The sequence below is a fragment of the Spermophilus citellus genome, assembly GCF_964194105.1.
Source record: "Spermophilus citellus genome assembly, chromosome: 14".
In the NCBI taxonomy this organism is placed as follows: Eukaryota; Metazoa; Chordata; class Mammalia; order Rodentia; family Sciuridae; genus Spermophilus; species Spermophilus citellus.
Genome location: NC_138194.1, coordinates 63,878,723 through 63,900,436, shown reverse-complemented (window position 1 = coordinate 63,900,436; position 21,714 = coordinate 63,878,723). Strand labels below are relative to the sequence as shown.

Here is a 21,714-nt window from a genome sequence, read left to right as displayed (position 1 = left end):
TACTTGGAGCTTTATCTTGATATATAGGTTGCTTTATAATGACCTTTCTGTATATCACAATTTGGGTGAAGTCTTAAGTACCTTTTCAAACTATTTATATGAGAAAGTCACTTTATTACTCTAAGGTATCCCTAAGGCTTTTTTTTTAAATTTAGTGAGACTAAGGCTTTATTTATGTTTATAAAACTGTTAAGGTCCAATTTAAATTCCTACATTATGAGATAAGGACAGCATCAAAATGATAAAGATTAACACTTATTTTCTTAAGGCAGAAAAATATTAAATGTATACCACAAGTCTATTTATTAAAAAGACATAAGAACTTGCTGTATATAGACTAGCTACTACTTACCTTAAATTAGCTTTTGCCTCAAAAAGTCGATTTAATTACTAAAGCATTATCCTAATGTGAATCTCTTCTCCCTTTGAAGAAACTGTAAATTAAAGTTACTATTATAGTATGAAGTCTTTTGTATAGTTTTAAACTATTTGTTTCTGTATTGTCTGAAAAGAAAACACCACTAAATGTGTACATATGTATTATATAAACTTAATCTTTTAATACTGTTTATTTTTAGCCCATTGTTTAAAAAATAAAAGTTTAAAAAACTTTGACTGCTTAAAAGTAAAGTTTTGCCATTGCTTGGAGAAACTTTTTCTTCCTTCTCTGTGCTGCCAGCTGTAACACTTCTTCTGGGTTGCTTGCATTCAATTCTGTCTGGCCAATGGCTTTGATCTTCTCAAAACAGAAAAATGGTATTATTAAAGGTCTGGTCAATATTAAGTCTTGCTAATATTTACATATTAGCTAATATATATATAATTACTTAGATATAAACAATAATGAAATTAGCTTAATGATTAATTGAATCTCTAAATGAATCTAATTGTAAAACTCAGGAGCTGTGGGAAAAAGTTAACATGATTGTTTTGAGCCACTCTTTAAGAAAAAGATTGCCAGGTCCAGTGGTGATGCCTGTAATCCCAGCAGCTCAGGAGGCTGAGGCAGGAGGATTCTGAGTTCAAAGCCAGCCTCAGCAACTGTAAGGCACTGAGCAACTCAACTCAGTGAGACCCTGTCTCTAATAAAATACAAAACAAGGATTGGGGATGTGACTCAGTGGTTGAATGCCCCTGAGTTCAGTCTCTGGAACCAAAAAGAAAAAGATTGTTGCACCATAGTTTATAGAATTTTCTTGAGTTGCATTTTATTACATTAAGTAAATCCAGGTTTGGTTATGTAAACTCTCTTCAATATTTTGATATCAGATTACCTTAATTTATAGTTAAGACTCCTAAAAAAGGTACACTTGCCACATTGTTGGTGGGTCTGCAGACTAATACAACTACTCTGGAAAGCAATATGGAGATTCCTCAAAAACCTACAGATGGAACTACCATATGACCCAGCTATCGCACTCCTTGGTATTTTCCCAAAAGATCTAAAATCGGCATTCTACAGCAATACAACCACATCAACGTTATTAGCAGCACAACAGCTAAACTATGGAATCAACTCAGATGCTAGTCAATAGATGAATGGATTAAGACATTGTGGTGTGTATATAGACAATGGAGTTCTACTCATACATAAAGAATGAAATCGTGGCATTTTCTGGAAAATGGATGGAAATGAGGACTATCATGCTAAATGAAATAAACAAAACTCAAAGGTAGAATGGTTTCCTCTCATACGGAAGTTAGAGTAAAATAAAGGAAAGGGGGAAGGAAGAATAAGATCACATAAAGAACCAAATACAAATTAGTAGACAAACACAAGGAAGTCTAATAGGAGAATGGGAGAGGGGATGGAAGACAGAAAAGTGGAGGATCATGGAACTGAAACCCATTTCCATGCATGTATGAGTTTGTCGGGGTGAATCCAACTATTATGTATAATTATAAAGCTCTAATAAAAATAAATAGCTCAGAAAAAAGGGCTAAAAATAGTTAGGAAAATCACAAGTCATGTTTTAGGGCTTTACATTTTTAATATGCAAAAATAGCAAGTTACTTAGCACTATAAAAGTCTACGGTGACTTAACTTCCCTGTTAAAAAGAACTATTTCAACCTATTAAATATCCATAGAGTGCTATGCTACTGCTATGGAGTATTTAGTGAGAACATTTTTGGACCTTAAAGCCTACCTTTTGCATTTTAAAATAACAAAACAAAAACTAATAATAAGAATTCTCATAGGTGGCTTGAAAGGAGCTATGAATATTTAGAAATGATCATCAGGTAGGTAAGAGAGGTTAGGGAACAGAAATTGCTGGATGAAGCTGGGTGCAGAGGCACACGCCTATAATTCCAGCATCCCAGGAGGCTGAGACTCGAGGATCCCGAGTTCAAAGCCAGCCTCAGCAATGGTGAGGCACTAAGCAACTCAGTGAGTCCCTGTCTCTAAATAAGATACAAAATAAGGCTGGGGATATGGCTCGGTGGTTGAGTGCCCTTGCGTTCAATTCCCAGTACCAAGAAAAAAAGAAGAAAGAAATTGCTGGATAATGTCACTTCAATATGAAAGAAGATGTGCTGCAAAAGCTGCTAGTGGACTGGGGAAAGTGATGATTGCTGGTAATCCCAGTAACTCAGAAGACTGAGGCAGAAGGATCACAAGTTCAAAGCCAGTCTCAGCAACTTAGCAAGACCCTGTCTGAAAATTTTTAAAAAAGGACTGGGGACATGGTTAAGCCCCCAGTGGGTTCAATCCCTGGTATCAAAAAAAAAAAAAAGGCACTGTAGTGGGATATAACTAAAAAGTAATTTCAAATAAACAAGATATCCAAAAGATAATTGGTTATAAAGTCCAAAGTGTAAGAAGCTGAAATAGAAGTCTGATATCTGAGAGAAATAATACAATTCATGTGAGTGGTAGTCATACCATGAGTGGATAGGGTTAACTAGGAAGAACAAAGGATGATTAGAAAATAACCCAAAGATTAACATCTTGGAAAAACTAAGATTTACGAGTGGAGAGGAGATGTCCACAAGAAAGAGGAGGAAAAAGAGCTGAATAAAAAAGTTGTCAGAGATGCCACAGGAATAAAGCATTTCAAGAAGGAAGAAAACAAACAGTAGGAAAGGGATTGGAAAGTTTAGACTGCCATTTGCATTTGGTAACCCTTAAGAACACTTTTAAGAGTTGTGATGATGGCAAAAGTCAAATTGTACTGAGCTAAAGAGCAACAAAAAACTAGAGAAGGATGAGAAGTGGCTCCAGGTAGAAACAGGGTCAAGAAAGGTATTTATTAAGGATGAAATAGTTTATAGACCATGGAAAAGGTTAACAATCCAGGAAAAAATGATGATTAAAAGGGGACAGAATCAAAAGCATTAAGTATCTGCCTTCAACAAAGAATAATATGGCCTCCTGCTAACTGAAGAGTGGACTTAAAGATGAGTGTAGTTGTAGATTATTTTTTTTTTAGAGAGAAAGAGAGAGAGAGAATCTTAATATTTATTTTTTAGTTATTGGCAGACACAACATCTTTGTTTGTATGTGGTGCTGAGGATCGAACCCGGGCCGCACGCATGCCAGGCGAGCGTGCTACCTATCGCTTGAGCCACATCCCCAGCCCCAGTTGTAGATTATTTTAAAGGTGGAGAAACTATAACCTCCATGAGAAGAAGTCTAGTTGGTCTTTTTTCCAGCCTATTCCCAAGCAAATAAGAGCCAAGGAAATTACTGAGCATGGAAAGGTAGAGAGGATAGGGGCTTAATGGGAAAAGTCTAAAACAGTTCCTGAAAAGAATGTAAACTACTTAAAAGAGCTAAGGAGACAGTGCTGGAGACTATGGTTTGGTAGTGGCATGGTTGTAGGACTCAAACTTCCACCAAGATTCAGATCAGGACTTCTCCAGAAGAGGTACTAAAGCTACTAAAAACCATGATCAACCGGGTGCAGGTTGCATGCCTGTAATCCCAGAGGCTCGGGAGGCTAAGTTGGAGGATGGTAAGTTCAAAGCCAGCCTCAGCAATGGCGAGGTGTTTAGCAACTTAGTGAGACCCTGTCTCTAAATAAAATACAAAATAGGGGTGGGAATGTGGTTCAGTGGTTGAGTGCCCCCAAGTTCAATCTCTGGTTTAAAAAAAAAAAAAAAAACATGACCAAAGAATAGTTCTGACTGTCAATAATGGTTAGCTGGGTTCCCAAACCTGGTTTATCATCAGATTACCTGGAAACTTAAAAATTATATTCCCAAGCCCCACCTCAAACTGCCTGCATCAGGATCTCTGAGAGAACACTGACTGGTATTTGCTGTATTGAGGATAAGTAGGGAAGGAAGGTAAGACAAAGAGCTAACAAAGTGGAGGAAAAACTAGTCACACACCTGAACGTCTCAGGAAGGAGCAAAAGAGACATAAAGGCAGAGTGGATTTCAGTATAAAACCTCACATACAACAACTGTAGCTAACAGTAAGACAAGCTATGGGTGTGAGTGGCTGGCAAACAGTTAAGGTGATAATAAATATAACTGAGGCTGGCAAAAACCTGTAAACCTAGGGAGAGTTAAAAGGACTGGGGCTGTAGCTCGCTCAGTGGTAAAACACTGCTGGGTTCAATCATCAGTACATAAAAAAAGTAGAAATGGCTTGGAAATAAGGGAGAGCTAAGGACATTTCAATATTGCCTTCTAGCCCCAGATAAACTGGAAATGGCAGCATGAGTGGCCCCCAAACAAGGGGGCATTTTTAATGCTATTATCAGTTTGTTTCTGCTAAATAAAAGGTATACAATTTTGTCCAAGTACAAAGCTTTAAAAGACACTAATAGCATAGTTAGTTTTATTAATATGAGTCAGAGCAAAGAAAATTATCTGTGGTGATACTGATTCAGCAGTCAAGTTATAATATAAAGCATTAAATTTAAAATATTTTGGCACATAGCCAAATTTAAATAAATAATTCATCTAGTCAAAAACCACTGGATGCTGGGTATACTGTGTACCTCCATAGTCCCAGTTACTCAGGAGGCAGGAAGAACCCAAGTTTGAGGCCTACCTTGGCAACTTAGTGGGACTCTGTCTCAAAATAAATAGGGATATGTAGCTCAGTGGCTGAGTACCTCTTGATTCAATTCCTATCACAGACAAAAAAAATCTAAACCAACCAACCACTGGGTAGCTACTGTGCGCCGTATCATTCTAGTTTTCTACTATGTGCAAACCAATTCCTTATCCTCATGGGGAAAGAGACAATAATATATAGTATGTCAAATACTGGTAAGTGTTACAGAGAAACACTTAAGGGGAATGAAAATAAAAGTAATTAGGGGGAAAAAGAGGGACATGGTATAAGATGATTAGTAAAGAATGACTACTAAGAAGGTGACAATTAAGGATAGGCATAAGGGAAGTTAACAGTTCCTAGAAGAGAAAATTCCAAAGATCTTTAGGGAATCAGTGTTCAAAGAACAGTAGAGTTATCTGTGGCAGAAATTAGGAAGGGGGGAAGTCAGCTAAGTAAGCAGAAGGTCACGTTATATGTGGCCTTGTAGGCCATCTTAAGGACTTTATGTGACAGGAGAAGCCATTTGAAGATTTCCAACAGAAATAATATGATCTAACATTTTAAAAGAAACAGGTCAGGCGCAGTGGCATACGCCTGTAAACCCAGTGGCTCAGGAGGCTGAGGCAGGAGGATCATGAGTTCAAAGCCAGCCTCAGCAAAAGTGAGACCCTAAGCAACTCAGTGTCAGCCTGTCTCTAAATAAAGTACAAAATAAGGCTGGATATGTAACTCAAATGGTTGAGTGCCCCTGAGTTCAATCCTCCATACCACACTCCCCCAAATAAAAAAGAGAAAAAAGAAACTGAGATGGAATAGCTCAAAATATCAAAGACAGATCTTTTAAAAAGTAAACACTGATAACCAAATTCTGGCAGTGATTGGGCACACTAAAGTTTTTGTTGTTGGTGGTATAAATGTTAATTATTTAATATTCTGAAAATTAAGTACATCATTGAAGAAAAGCATAAGGTAACTTACCGCAATTTGTCTTTTATCTGTTTCTCCTCTCTTATGATGAAGATCTACGTGAATCAGTTAAGAATAATAAATCTGATAGTATAGTATTAAATATCATAGAATCTCATCTGGTTTTCAGTTTATTTAGAAAATACACAAAATGAAAATCCAATCCATAGAAGTTGGCTTCTAATATCAAATATGTAGAAGGAAGGATACAGGTCAAGTATTCCAAGATGGTAACGTCCCAAATATAGTCATAGTAGGAGTCCATAGCATCATGACTAAAAAATAGAATTCAGTTACTATTATTTTTTCCTTAAGCAGAAAAACTTCAACTTCTATTATTTAAAAAAATCATTCATACCTGTTTTGTTCCTGTAGTGACTTAAAGGCTGTCTTGTAGTCAATTTCTCTGAGGAACTGACATAAAATTGCTACCTACAAAGATTTGAAAATGGTTTCATTTAACAATGACACTCCTGGATTTGGAGGATAACCTTTAATTATTTTTATATGAAGAACGTATTCTTTAAGAAGCCTTGCAGATCACACCAAATAGGTCAATTCATATTTATTAATTCTATCTCATTTTAATTTCAAAAACCTTTACCCAAGTGTCTATCTTATCAAACATTTTTTTCATCAGTGACCTAGCTCACAAAATTCTAATAACTATTTCAATAAGTTGGCAAAAAGCCAGTTCAGAAAACTGAACGGTAGGGGATAGAAAACTACTAAGTCAAAGTGTCATGACATTCAAGGAAATGAAGAACACGAAATTAAGCCTTTCACAGCCAGTCTGCTTAACATAAAAAGCATCCATTTCAATCAGGTATATATGTCATAATGTTCATCTCAAAAAAAACAAAAAACAAAAAAAATATTTTTTTTTCTGATATTATTCACATACCACAAAAATAACCCTCTAAAAGGACAATTCAATAGTTCTTAGTATATTTACAAAACTGTACAACCATTATCTATTTAATTCTAAAATATTTTCATTACTACCACCCCCCAAAAAAACTCCTCACTCATGAGCAGTTACTCCATTTTCTCATCCCTCAAGACTCTGATAATCTTTTATCTATGTTCTGTCTCTAAAGATCTTCCCATTCTGCCAGGTAAGGAGCATAAGAAGGATTGCCAAGTTTGAGGCCAGCCTGGGCAACTTAGCCATACACTGTCTCAAAAATGAAAAATTAAAAGGGCTAAGGATGTAGCTTGGGTTCAATCTCTAGTACAAAAAAAAAAATTGTTCTGGATATTTTATATGAATACAATCATACAGTATGTGGCATTTTGTATCTTTCACTTAGCATGGTCTTCAAGAATCCTCCATGTTTTAAGATGTAGCCATACATAGGCTGAATAGTATTTCATTGTATGCCACATTTTATTAAACCATTCATTGTTTGATGGACACTGTGGGTTTTTTCTACTTTCTGGCTACTATAAATACTGCTATTATGAACATTCATATAAACAACTTTTTCTGTGGATTTATGTTTTCAATTCTGTTAGATATTCACATAGAAATGCAAGTGTTAAAGTCATGTGATCATTTCTATGTCTTTTTTTTTTTTTTTTTTTTTGTACTGAAGGCTGAACACAGGGGTGGCTCTACCACCAAGCTACAAACACAGCCCTTTTTTTTTGGAGACAGGTTTTTTTCCTCCACTTTTATTGGTGCAATATAGTTGTACATATAATGGGATTTGTTGTTACATATGTCTACATGCACACAATATAACAATTAAGCCAATATCACTTCTAAGCAATTCTCCCCCTTGACCCCTTGGTCCCTTTCCTCTACTGATCTCCCTTTGATTTCCATGAGATCCACCCCCCCCTTTTCCTTTTTCCTCTCTAGATTCCACATGAAAGAAAAACATAGTCCCTTGACGTTCTGAGTTTCACTTATTTTGTTTAATGTAATGTTCTCTAGTTCCATCCATTTTCCTGCAAATGACAATTTCATTTTTCTTTATGGATGAATAAAACTCCATTGTATATATGCCACATTTTCTTTATCCATTCGTCTGTTGATGGACACCTAGGCTGGTACCACAGTTTGGCTATCATGAAGTGAGCTACTATAAACATGGGTATGCTAGTATCACTGTACTACGACAGCTTTAATTTAGGATAAATAGCTAGGAGTAGTATAGCTTAGTTAAATGGTAGTGCCAGGCCTAGTCTTTTGAGGAATCTCCATACTGATTTCCATAGTGGTTGTACTAATTTACAATCCCACCAACAGTGTAAAAGTGATCCTTTTTCTCCATATCCTCTCCAGTATTTATTATTATGTTCTCGATGACTGCCATTCTGACTGGTGTTGAGTATTAGTTTTGATTTGCATTTCCTTAATTGCTAATGATTTTGAACATTTATACACATTTGTTGGCCATTTGTATTTCTTCTTTTGAGAAGTGTGGATTTAATTCATTTACTCATTTATTAATTGGGTTACTTGATTTTTTTGGTGTAAAGTTTTTGAGTTCTTTACATATTCTCTCTCTTTTTTTTTTTGGGGGGGGGGTACCAGGAATTCAACCCCGGGGTACTTAACCACTGAGCCACATCCCCAGCCTGAGTTCTTTATATATTCTAATATTAATCCTCAAGACAGGTTCTTGCTGAGTTACTGAGGCTGGCTTTGAACTTGCAATCTTCCTGGCTCAGCCCCCCCCAAGTCACTGGGATTACAGACATACACCACCTCACCCAACTTCTATATTTAACATTCTGAGGAACTGCCAAACTCTTTTGCAGAGGCTGTGCCACTTTATATTTCTACCAGCATGAGGAATCTAATTTCTCTACAACCTTACCAACAGCTATTGTCAAATATCTTGATTACAGTCATCCTAGTGGGTGGGAAGTGGTATTTTATTATTGTGGTTTTAATTGCATTTCCCTAATGGCTAATGAATCTAATCTTAAATATAAGAATACATACTTGAGAATGCTCTCTTTCTATTCACAAGATTTCAAAGGTCAACGTTTCTTATTTCATACTTTTAGTTAAAATTCTATAAACTAAAAAAATGTAATTATGCAAAACTTCTAACACCATAAAATTAAGTAACTCTGATATAATAAAAGCTGCTTCCCTAAAAAGAAATTTAAAAAAAAGCTGCTTCCCAATGCAATGCTTTATACTTATCATAAACACTAATATATATGAAAATAAGCCAATGCCATATTATAAACTAACCTGTGTGTGGCAATTCAGCAAAGAACAACACTTGATCATTCGTTTTATCACCTATAAAAATCAAAACTGATTACTTTAAAAAACTATTAATAACAGACTATAATAAATGCACCATTTTGGTATGAGGTCAACAGAGGACAAGTTGTACAAGTGGAGAAGATAGAAGGTATATTGGAACTCTACACTTTCTACTCAATTTTGTTGATAATATAAAAGTGCTATAAAAAAACTCAAAAATTAATAAAAATGCTAAATCATTTCAAAAACTATCTGAATACTGAAAAACACATTTGTCAAGTATACTAATGGCCAAATCAGAAAAAGCAGCAATACATATTAAAAGAAAAGGAACAAAATTTGATAACAGAATCAAGGAACAGGAAGAAATAACAGCACAAATTTGCAATCTGAATAAGTCTAGAGATCTAATATTCTGTAAGGATATAATAGCATTTGGTGAGGGAGGGATGTATCTCAGTGGTAGAGCACATACCTAGCTCATGCAAGCCTGGGTTTGCTCCCTAGCACCACACACACAAAAATAATAATATATAGTTAAAAATCTGCTAATACAATAGATTTTAGATGCTCTTAGCACAAATAGGGAGGAATAACTATGGAAGATAATGGATTTGACTAATATATCTGTATTTCGTGTTGTATGACTTAAGCACACACAAGAGGGAAAGAATTGGGGATTTAGGGGAGAGAATCAATATGATTTGAAAGCTGAATGGATATTGGTGGCAGAATCAGTAAAAGGAAAGTAAGGAAAAAAGCCAAGGACAATGCTAAGGATTTGAGCTTAGTTGTCTCAAAAGTTTAAATACAAGTATTTGGTATTCTGGAGAGTTTTTTTTGTTTGTTTGTTTGTTTGAAGGACTGGTGAATTTATTAGGAGAGGAGCCTGGTAAAGTAAGAAATGCAACCAAATTGTAGATAGATTTAAATTTGAGGTGTTTGGGGAAAATCAAAACACCAATAGGCACTGGAAATATGGGCACTGAAAACATTGACAGCAAAAAAATTTAAAAAAAAAAATTTAAAAATTAAAAAAAAAAAAATAGCAATCTGGTCTAGACCCATCAATTTGGGAGTTCACCATCACATACATGAAAATGGCTAAATTTAGTCAAAAAGAGGCCAGGAAGAAAACTATGTAAAGGTAGGTAAGAAGAAAGGAAGCATACAAAATAACTTACCTGGTCTGTGTAAACATCCGGAGGCACAGCCTTATTAAAGAAATCAGAACACACAGCTCCTGCCTGAAGGTAATAATGAAGAGCTGCCGAATACTGATTTGTTGCTGAAGAAGTAAACAGAGATAAAGAATTACTTGTCATTAGATATAGGATTGGGGAAAAAAAACGGTCTCTTTTGTGAAGAGTCATTAGTTAACAAAAGCAGATTCAAAAGATAGATCTGGGGATAAAATTTTGTACTTATTCAGGAAAATAACAAGAAAACCTTTTTTTTAGCCACATTTAAAAAAAAATCAATTATATTAATAGCTGGATGTAGTGATGCATACACATAACCCCAGCAGTTTGGGAGGCTGAGGCAGGAGGATCGCAAATTTAAAGCCAGCCTTAAAAACTTAGCAAGACCCTAGGCACCTTAGACTCTGTCTCTAAATTTAAAAAAGGCTAGGAATGTGGCTGAATAGTTAAGCATCCTTGGATTCAATCCTTGGTACCCCAAAAAACACAGAGCTAAGGATGTAACTCAGTGGTAGAACACTCATACAGCATGTGTGAGTACCTAGGTTCAATCTCTAGTTATCATTACCACCCAAAACAAAAGTGATTCAGTAGATTCTCTGCCTCCTAAAACTGATAAACCAAAAATTTACTTCCAATTTCTCACCAAGTTTACTAGTACAGAATTCAGTATCTGGAGGTATTTATTTCCTAAATATTCAAACTAGAAACATATCCTAAATTTTGAGGTAGTTCAGAATTTTTTATATATATATTTATTTTTTAGCTCTAGGTGGACACAGTATCCTTATTTTATTTTTATGTGCTGCGAAGGATCAAATCCAGTTTGCCTCATGAATGCTAGGCAAGCACTCTACCATTGAGCCACAACTGCAGACCCCAGAATCAATATATTTATTCTGCAAATAAACATTTAAAGTCTTGGTGATTAAACTCTTTGCGGGCTGGGGTGAAAATGAACATTAAAAATCAGCAATTAGGGCTGATGTTGTGGCTCAGTGGTAAAGCGCTACTTGCCTTGAATGTGTGAGGCACTGGGTTTGACTCAGCACTGTATATAAATAAAAAAAAATCAAGGTCCTTCAACAACTAAAAATAAATAATTTTTTTAAAGTTAGCAATTATTTACTTCAGAATAATTTGGAGAAGAGTGGAAAGATCTAGATAAGGGTACAGAAGAAAAAGAACTGACCATGAGTAAATTATGAAAGCTGAATGGTAAATAAACAGGAGTTCATTATACTATCCTTCCACCTTTAAATTTTGAATTTTCTCTTTTAAAAAATCGACTTCTAGAAAAAAGATCCTGAAATGATACCAGTCTGAATTTTTATTCAATCTATACAGTAAAAGAAATACTAAAAACTTCATATCAACTTGGAAAATTTTAGCATATAATCAATAAAGGGGAGGGGAGTCTATCTCCAAGAATACAAATAATAGCAAGAGTACCTACAGAGTTTAATAAATACTGTAATAAACTGTGTAATATATTTACATTTACTTCTAATAGTGTTACCAAAGCAAAATAGGCAACCAAACATTTTACTTACCAAAATAAATGTCTGCCTGAATAATTAACCAGGAATGGTTGTTTGGATTTATACTGAGTGTATATCGAACTAGTTCTTTCACTGTGATTGCTACAGCTTCAAAGTCCACAGACTGAAGGCTAAAGGAAAGATACTTAACTTTAATCTTTATTTTAAAAGTCAACCTCAAAAACCATATCCTACTAAAAACAAAAAGTCAAAGCCTAAACTTCTATGGCCATAAATGTGATAAACCCTTACCTTTACCTATTAGAGGATAATTTATAGTCAACAAAAGAGAGAGGCTCATAAAATTTCCCCAAATACTTTTTAAGCTCTAGTATCTAGAAGAAGCCACAAAAAACTAGGGCTTCTTCTAGAAGAAACAAACACTATTACTGCCATGTAACCTTAAATCTACCTATGGCTTCTTGTGAGAGAATAAATGATTCCTGGATTAGATGTTATACTGCTCCTAATGGGGTGAAAAACTATTTTGTGATAAGTATAACACTTTGGTACTTTTGGTAGTAGCAAGAGTCAAGAAAAGGGTAGGAAATAGGTCCAGCCACTTTGAACCTGGGTAAGAGGGGAGATCTGGAAATACAGAACCAGAAGACGGAATAGTGAGGATAAAAGAAACATAGCTGAGGGCTCCTCCCTCCTAGAAGCAGTAAGGCTCAGTGGTAGGGGAAAAAAAAAAGTGATTCAGACACACAAAAGGTTCAAGTCATGGTTCTATCATATATAAGGTAAATTTGGACAAAGTACTTCTGTTGCCCACAGGTGTTTGATTTTACCATAATACCACTGTCCAATGGGGGGGGGGGGGAATGTGGCATTAGCAGCAAATCCCTATTTACTTACAATAAGTTAAATTAGTTTATGATTATATTTTACAGATATCTACAAAATGTTAAGTCTAAGAATTCTATTTACACAGCAGTTTTAAAATAGTTAATACTTAATCCCATGCCATTCTCATTATTCTTGGAATGCTATTTTTGGAACCAATAGAGACTCTCAGCTGGGCATGGTGGCGCATATATGTCATCCCAAGGATTCAGAAGCTGAGACAGAGGATCACAAGTTCAAGGTCAGTCTCAGCAATTTAGTGAGACCCAGTTTCAAAACAAAAGATAAAAAGGACCAGGGGTATAGCCCAGAGGTAAAATTCCCCTGGCTTCAATTCTCAGTACCATTAAAAAAAAAAAAAAAAAAGCACAACTAAGGGCTGTTGTTCAGTGATAGAGTACTTGTCTAGTGTGTGTGAGGCCTTGGGTTCAATCCCCAGTACCCCACCCCCATACCAAACAAAATTCTCTTTACCTGATTCTTGAACTGCTAACACATTGACTCTTACACAAAAATTAGAAAGATACGATGATAGAATTTGCAGCAAGAATGCTACAGAGCATGCACATTTGCTTCATGAAGCATGGTATCCTTTGGGGGGAAAAGAACCCTTATTAAGTCAAGGGCAGGGACACTCACCCACTGTGACTCTCCAAATCCCTGTATGAGATTTAGAGCTGCTTCCAATCTCTAAGATTGAGATGAAAGCAAATTATTTATGTTTACTATACTGCCTGCTTACCTACATATTAAATTTTTTTTTCTTCAAAGATGCCATTAAGAGCAATCAAATGAGGCTGGAGGGACCTACCCTTCAAGTACAAAGTAAGCCAACTGAGAGGGATGGCAGAGAAGGAAAGAAAGTTTTGACAGGAAACAAATGAACTCTTCTGTATGAAAAGTTGCTACATATACGAAGAAAAAAATGTAAAGCTTACTCTTTCAGAAAAATGAAAATTATTTTCTCTTCTAAAAAATTATCTCATAATTTTATTGAGATTCTCAGGTGATAAAAGTAAGAGAGATTTCATAAAGTAATTAAAGAAATTCCTATAGCAATTGAAGGGACTGGAAGCCTTTGATAATCATAGTATTAGAAGAGATCTATAAGGAATTATGAAACACATGATTTTCAAATGGATAGATGACTTTCCAATTCTATTCACTGAAAATCAGAACTTCTTAGATGTTCTATCTAGGGCCTTCTACCTAATTTTTAGAAAGACAATTACTATAATAGAGAAACACAAAGTTGTATGTAGAATCCTAACAGAGTGGTACCTTTCAATTAAATTACCTAAGGATATCCATAAAACTCAGGATGACTTCTAAACATATAACTAATTTAATGTACAATATATACACTAAATATACATATTATATGTATGATGTACAACATATACATTAAACATAAGTAATTTAATTTAATCTATCATAAGCAGAATGATTACTTACTTGGGAATGGAGGACGGCCAAATAGAAATGTGTTCAGCTGTGATATCATTCACTATGTCTTCCTTTAAAAACAAAAAAACAAAAAGAGTGATTTTTTTTTTTAGTTGTAGATGTATAATACCTTTGTTTTATTTTTTTTTTCTATAGTGCTTAAGATCAAACCCCGTGCTTTATGCAAAAGCACTCTACCACTGAACCACAATCCCAGTCCCAAAAAGTGTGATTTTAAAAGAAATGTCTTTCAAAAACTTTTAAACATGAAATTACAAAACACTAACCCCGGGGGACTGGCAATATAGCTCAGTTGATAGAGTGCTTGCCAGGTATGCACAAGGCTTTGGAACAGCACCGCCAAAAATAAACATATAAATAAATAAATAATACTGACCCGAACATTGTGAAGTTTCACAAACAGTGATAAAATTATAGTCAAAACCAATGGTTCCTAGAAGGGGAAAAAAAAATCTTAAAATGATGTGCATATGTTCACACAACACACACATACACACACCCACACACCCTATACACATAAATAAATCTTTTAAATATTTCTCCTATCAATCTCAGGGACACCAAGTATTTTTTTTTTTCAAAAGACCCTTGTCTTTTGGACTTTAGCATCTACTTTAGAGTATATTAAAGATCAACTTTTTTATATATATATTTATTTTTTAACTATAGTCGAACACAACTTATTTATTTTTATGTGGTGCTGAGGATCGAACCCAGGGCCTTGCATGTGCTAGGCAAGCACTCTGCTGCTGAGCCCCAGCCCAAGATCAACTTTATTTTTAATCTCACCAAAAAAAAAAAAAAAAAAAAAAAAAAAATCAAGAGGGGTTGGCGATATAGCTCAGTTGATAGAGTGCTTGCCTCCCATGCACAAGGCCCTGGGTTCAATCCCCAGCACCATCTCACACACACAAACAAAAAAAATCAGAACACAATTTACATGACAATTACCATATTTAGAGGTTTGGTTTATGGTGTTCTCTCTCCAGAAGCAAATCCTCACTTTTGGGTGGTACTAGGGATCAACCCCAGGGCCTCCAGCATGCAGGGCAAGTGTTCCACCATTAAGCTACACCCTCATATGACTTTTGATCTCTTTCCAAATACTACTTCCTACTACCTCAAAAAATTGACTTTTTATTCCTTATCTAACATTTAAAGGACAAATCCTAGGTCATGACCATTTGATAAATATGACACCTAATCCTTCAAGCAAAAGTTAAAGACAGGCTTAACACATCTAACCCTACTGTAGGATTGAACTCAGGGGCACTCGACCACTGAGCCACATCCCCAACCCTATTTTTTTTCTTTTAATTTTTTTACTTGTAGGTTGACACAATGACTCTATTTTTATTTATTTATTTTTATGTAGTGCTAAGGATCGAACCAGTGCCTCACTCATGCTAGGCAAGCGCTCTACCACTGATCACAACCGTGGTCCCCCAACCCCTATTTTGTATTTTATTTAGAGACAGGGTCTGAGTTGCTTAGCTCCTCGCCTTTGCTGAGACTGTCTCTGAACTCAAGATCCTCCTGCCTCAGCCTCCCAAGCTGCTGGGATTATAGGTGTGTGCCACTGCACCTGACTTGGAAAGTTCTTTACAATTTAAAAAACACCTGCTCTGCTACTAAAACATGGTAAATTCAAAGTAAATTTCTCTATTCATATTATCTCATCCTTAATAAGAATTGAAGTGCTGCAGATGAGCACATTAACAAGTAACTATTCGGCCATTTGAGGCACTCAATGTATTTTAGCATTCTACAAAAATCAACAAAAGTAATTAGATTGAATTTAATAAAACTTACCCGTAATTTTTTGATAAAAGAAAGCAGTTCACTCCTACAAAAACAAATATTTTTTGTATACACAATTAATATCAGATTTTAAAACAAACTCAAGTATGAAAATTATATGGGAAGGTTTATTATTAACTGTTCAATTCTACATGTATGAAAAGGAATATAACCTAGTAAAAATTTCTTCCAATTTTAACAGAGAAACACAAAGTTATCTATATAATCCTAACATGCAAGAGAAGTGCTCCACCATTGACTTATACCTGCAGCTTCCCTCATGACTTCTGACCTATTTCCAAATAGTACTTCCAATTACCTCAAAAATTGACTTTTTAATTTCTTACAATATTTAAAGAATGAAACCCAAGTTATGACCATTAAATAAATGACACTAATTTTTTCAAGCAAAAATTAAAGCCATGCTTCATAACCCAGTCATAGAATTCTTTAATACCATCCAACATCAGACATTTAGTACTATCCAACCTCAGATTTTGAGTTCTAGCTGATTATTCAGTTATTGATAGGCTGTCCTCTTAAACAGAAAATATTTTCAAAGGTGGCTATGCAAACAAGTCCATCAGAAATGAGAGCCATTGACTCCTTAAGATTATGATACACAGAGTAAAAGTAGATGTTCAGATAGTATAAATTAAAGAAAATGCAAAAACTTGTAACTGATAGAAACATACCAACACATACCGATACATTATACCTAATGTAGATTCCCTCTGTTTTATTAAACTAACTCTGCCATCATTTCCTCGTTTGTGCTGATTGGACACACTGCAGATCTGAACAACAACTTCCCAAAGGTCTTTAGCAGTCCGTCTACTTTCTTTAGGGCCAGGAAGTTCTTTGCATGTAGCTGCTAAAAGCTGTCCAAGCTATAACATGAAAAACAAAAAGAAAACAGACAAAAGATAATCCATTATATCATACTGTCATGACAGTCCTATTATTAGGTTATACTGAAGAAAGATGGTAACTGTCCAAACATACCAAGCAGTTATTTTATGCTATGCATTCAATAAAACTTCTGAGAAATTCAGGACTCACTGTCAGTATAGTGACAGATCTGAATTTGAGAAAGAGTATCCATTTGTTCTACCTTATAAACCTCATCATTTCTGAAGAATTATAATCTAAGAGAATAGAAACTAAGCTAATGAGAACAAAAAATGAGATAATGAATACAAAAAGATAAGTGATTAAGTGTGGATAAAACTGCCCAATATACATAGTATGCATCTTTTAAAGAAAATTTATGAAGCTGGGAGTGGTAGCACACACTTGTAATCCCAGCTATTTGGGAGCCTGATGAGGCAGGAGGATCCCAAGTTTGAGGCCAACCTGGTTAACTTAATGAGACCCTGTCTCAAAAAAGGCTGGAGATGTAGCTCAGTGGCAGTGTTTACCTGGTATGCATGAAACCCTGGGCTCAATCCCCAGCACAATTTTAAAAAATAATAATAAAGTCTATAATGGAAAGCACACACCATGACCTTAACTGTAGTGAAAGTCCAAAGGTGACATTAAAATAATGCTTACACATATGCACAAACACATTTGTTACCCTTACTCATGAGTAAGGAAATTGAAGTTGGTAGAAAAAGGAATAAGCAACTTGTTCTTCTTTTCTTTTTGATGCTGGGAACTGAACCCAGGGCCTCTATCACTAAGCTATAACCCCAGCCCTTAGAGTAACTTTTCTCTAACAAAAATGGTTGCACTTGGGGATAGACCTACTGCTATTCTGAGCCATAATTAAGAAAGGACAGAATACAGAAAGTGGTTGATCTCATTAACAGCAGCCTTAATCACCTAAGACAAAAGAAAAACTCCAAAATAGTGAAAGGGTTGAAAGCAACAGACAGAGAAGAGAAAGGCCCAAAATACAGAGGAGAAAACCACGTTAAATCAAATCAGCATTTTCTTTCCATAATTTCAAACAAAAGAGGGCCCCCTGTCCTTACTCATTAAATTTTACATATCACAGCTCTGTTTAAGGGGTTCAGTGACAAGAATAATTTCAAGTTCATCTGAAAACCCCAGTTTCCACCAAACTGTACCTAGAAAGTATTCTAATGAGGTCCCCACTGCTTAAGGCGGCTTCTCTTAGGAGGGGACAGATTATGAAAAAAATAGTGCTTTAATTCGATAAATGATACACTGTGAAAACTATGCCAGTTTGCTTTTTATCTACATACACTGTTTTATTAAACTAGTAAGGTACAGGTTATTACTTCAACCCTAATACATCAATATACATCTTCTAAAGACAAGGACATTGTCCTATATAACCACAACTCTGATTACACTGAAGAAAATTAATAAGAATACTGGTGCTGGGGTTGTGTCTCAGTGGTAGAGCACTTGCCTAGCATGTGTGAGACACCAGGTTCAATTCTCAGCACCGCATATAAACAAAGATCCATCAACAATAAAAAAAAAAAATACTGGTGCTTTCTAAATCTAGTGAAAATGATGTAAAAACCCTGCTCGAACCATGTGATATATATTAGGCACACACAGGACAGTTCATTCTGCATGCCCACTGCACAGATTCTTCTCCAATTACTGGAATCACAATACATGCAGCTATTTATGCAATACCATGCCAGGGTTACTATAGTTCCTTATCTCAAATTCATTATCTATTGTCAAGGATTATATGCTTACCTGAAGATCACTAAATTTACTAAGTATATAAATTCAAAATGAAAGTAAGAACTTTCAGATCATTTTCAGTTCACAAGTGTGATGATAGGGTGTTCATGCTGTTGTGTGAGACGGCCTCCATCTAAACCTTGTTACAAAGTCTACAGATCTGATGGGGAGCAGGGGTTCAGAGGATTTAAGTCCCCCAAATCAACTAAATTCTACAAACCTCCTCAAGCACTAGTATTTTTTTTTTGAGCACTAGTATTTTGGGGCACCATGTAGGGCATGGAAATATAAAAATTACTGCCCATGAAACTATCTTATAGGAAAAAACAGGTGAACAAATAATTTTTTATATAGTATGAAAACAAAAAAAGGGGCTGGGGCTGCAGCTCAGTGGTAAAGTGTCTGCCTTACATGCATGAGGCACCAGGTTTAATTCTCAGCACCACAATAAAATAAATAAAGGGCTGGGGATGTGGCTCAAGCGGTAGCGCGCTCACCTGGCGTGCGTGCGACCCGGGTTCGATCCTCAGCATCATATACAAACAAAGATGTTGTGTCCGCCAAAAACTAAAAAATAAATATTAAAATTCTCTCTTCTCTCTCTCACTCTCTTTAAAAATAAATAAATAAATAAATATATTGTGTCTATCTACAACTAAAACAAAAACAAAAACAAAGAAAGCATGAAAACACAAGAAATATGTCAACAATAGTAAGAGCAGGACTAGTACAACGCACACTAGTATTCAGAGGAGATTTACTTATTTAGGGAGAAAGGAAAGCTTATGAGAAACTACATAAACAGGCAAAAATGGGAAGGACAGCCCAGCAGAGAACACACAAAAGCATTAGAAAACATCACGCAAGGACACTGGTGTGGGCATAGCAAGGTGCAGGGAGACACACCTACAGGAGAAGCACTTATACCTTAAAAGGTCTTGTAGGTCATATTAAAAACCTGGACGTTTATCCCACACTATATCTACTATTACCACCAGCCACACTGCCTCCCATTCTGATCCACGGGGCAGACTAGACAGTTCTGCATTATTGCAAAAGGGTATTATTTAGTCACATGCTTACAATTTTTCCTTTCTTTTCTGTGATTACATAATAATATATATAAATAAGAAAACATGTAAAGCAGAAAATAAAATTGGTTAAAATTACCCTATATTCCAATATCAAGAAAATATGTTATTCTGCCAGGCTTTCCCAAGATATAGTACTTATTAAATTCTCCTAACTATTACTTTTTTTTTTTTTTAAAGAGAGAGTGAGAGAGGGGAGAGAGAGAGAGAGAGAGAGAGAGAGAGAGAGAGAGAGAAGAGAATTTTTAATATTTATTTTTTAGTTCTCGGCGGACACAACATCTTTGTTGGTATGTGGTGCTGAGGATCGAACCCGGGCCGCACGCATACCAGGCGAGCGCACTACCGCTTGAGCCACATCCCCAGCCCCGACTAACTATTACTTTAAAAAAAAAAAAAAAAGAGAGAGAGAGTGAGAGAGGGAGAGAGAGAGGAGAGAGAGAGAATTTTAATATTTATTTTTCAGTTATCGGTGGACACAACATCTTTGTTTGTATGTGGTGCTGAGGATCGAACCCGGGCCGCACGCACGCCAGGCGAGCGCACTACCGCTTGAGCCACATCCCCAGCCCCATCTAACTATTACTTTTAAAGAACAAACTCTTCTTACTCTGAACTTCAGAGTTCTCTTGCCTTAACATTATCCAGGGAGGCAGGAGCCAGCTATGGAAGGAGGTATACAAAACCCAATCATCAGATGACTTGATGAGATGCATCTGTAACTACTTTTGGCAAGGTTACCACACATTCTTTTGGGCCACACCAGAGAACTGCAGGAAGCAGCAAGATAACCTAGCCTACAACACAATTTCCTGTACTCTTATATATCACAGGCCTTCAAATATTCATTACAAAAACATTTGCCTGTCTATTCTAGTATACAACTCCATAGAGTTCTCAGTGCCTTAACACTGTGCAGCAAACTACAACGTTAAGTGGAAATGATAATAAGCCTGGAACAACTCTCATTTGAGAGTTTATTAAAGATTAAGCATAGACTATTAGGCATAGTCATATCAGTACCCTAAATATCAGGGACTCATTCATACCCCAGAAAGTTCACTCAATAGAGAGATCTGATCCAATGTCTGAAATTCCTAAGAAAAGGATAAAGTATAACAATGTTTTTGTTTTGTTTTAGTACTAGGGAGTGAACACAGAGTATTTTACCACTGAGCTACAACCCTAGTCCCTTTAATTTTTAATTTTGATACAGGGTTTCACTAAGTTGCCAAGGCTCTCATTAAGTTGCAGAGTCTGGCCTCAAACTTTTTGGGGGGGAAAGGGAGGCAGGCGGGCAGAGAGACCACATGGGATGACCAGGGATTGAAGCCAGGGGTACTTAACCACTGAGCCACATGCCCAATCCTTTTCATTTTTTGAGACAGGACCTTGCCAAGTTACTTAGGGCCTCACTAAGGCTGTCCTTGAACTTGCCACCCCCCTGTCTCAGCCTTCCCAAGCTACTGGAATTACAGGTATGTGCCACCATGACTAGATGAGTAAATTCTTTCATACTGGTATATACAAAACATGTTATTAATTAACAAAGATGATATAGATTCAGGAATATCAAACTTAGAACAGTAAACTGATTAAAAAAAAAAGGTAAGATGTTCAAATAGAAAATGTACAGAAGCATCACTGGTTCTATATTTTAATCATAGAACTTAAAGCAAAACTTAACAAACCTCGCACTACACTATGATTATACCAAAGTGTTGTCTGTTAACATCATTATTTGCATTTGTATCTTCAAGAGTTATAGGGCAAAGTCAAGTGTATGTATTGTCAAATACTATGATTTTAACTACAAGCACTTGTCCCATCTTACACTGTATCACAGAAATTAGTCAAATTCCCAAAGTAGTATTAAAA

The 21,714-nt window shown here is 35.7% G+C and overlaps 2 protein-coding genes across 4 annotated transcripts in view; one reads left to right on the top strand and one right to left on the bottom strand.

Moving 5' to 3' along the window:
- The window catches only part of TP53INP1 (tumor protein p53 inducible nuclear protein 1), a 182,652-nt gene that overhangs the window by 59,667 nt on the left and 101,271 nt on the right, over window positions 1–21,714 (top strand). The window lies entirely within an intron of this gene.
- INTS8 (integrator complex subunit 8) overlaps window positions 493–21,714 on the bottom strand; it is a 52,581-nt gene continuing 31,359 nt past the window's right edge. For both annotated transcript variants that reach the window (XM_081266119.1, XM_081266120.1), the window contains 11 exons: window positions 16,778–16,962; window positions 16,085–16,118; window positions 14,649–14,705; window positions 14,261–14,322; window positions 11,972–12,090; window positions 10,401–10,504; window positions 9,199–9,249; window positions 6,340–6,413; window positions 6,192–6,256; window positions 5,994–6,037; window positions 493–736 (listed from right to left, as the gene is read on the bottom strand). In XM_081266119.1, the coding sequence (XP_081122245.1) occupies window positions 620–736; window positions 5,994–6,037; window positions 6,192–6,256; window positions 6,340–6,413; window positions 9,199–9,249; window positions 10,401–10,504; window positions 11,972–12,090; window positions 14,261–14,322; window positions 14,649–14,705; window positions 16,085–16,118; window positions 16,778–16,962 (912 nt within the window). In that variant the 3' untranslated portion in view covers window positions 493–619. The remainder of the gene's footprint in view (window positions 737–5,993; window positions 6,038–6,191; window positions 6,257–6,339; window positions 6,414–9,198; window positions 9,250–10,400; window positions 10,505–11,971; window positions 12,091–14,260; window positions 14,323–14,648; window positions 14,706–16,084; window positions 16,119–16,777; window positions 16,963–21,714) is intronic.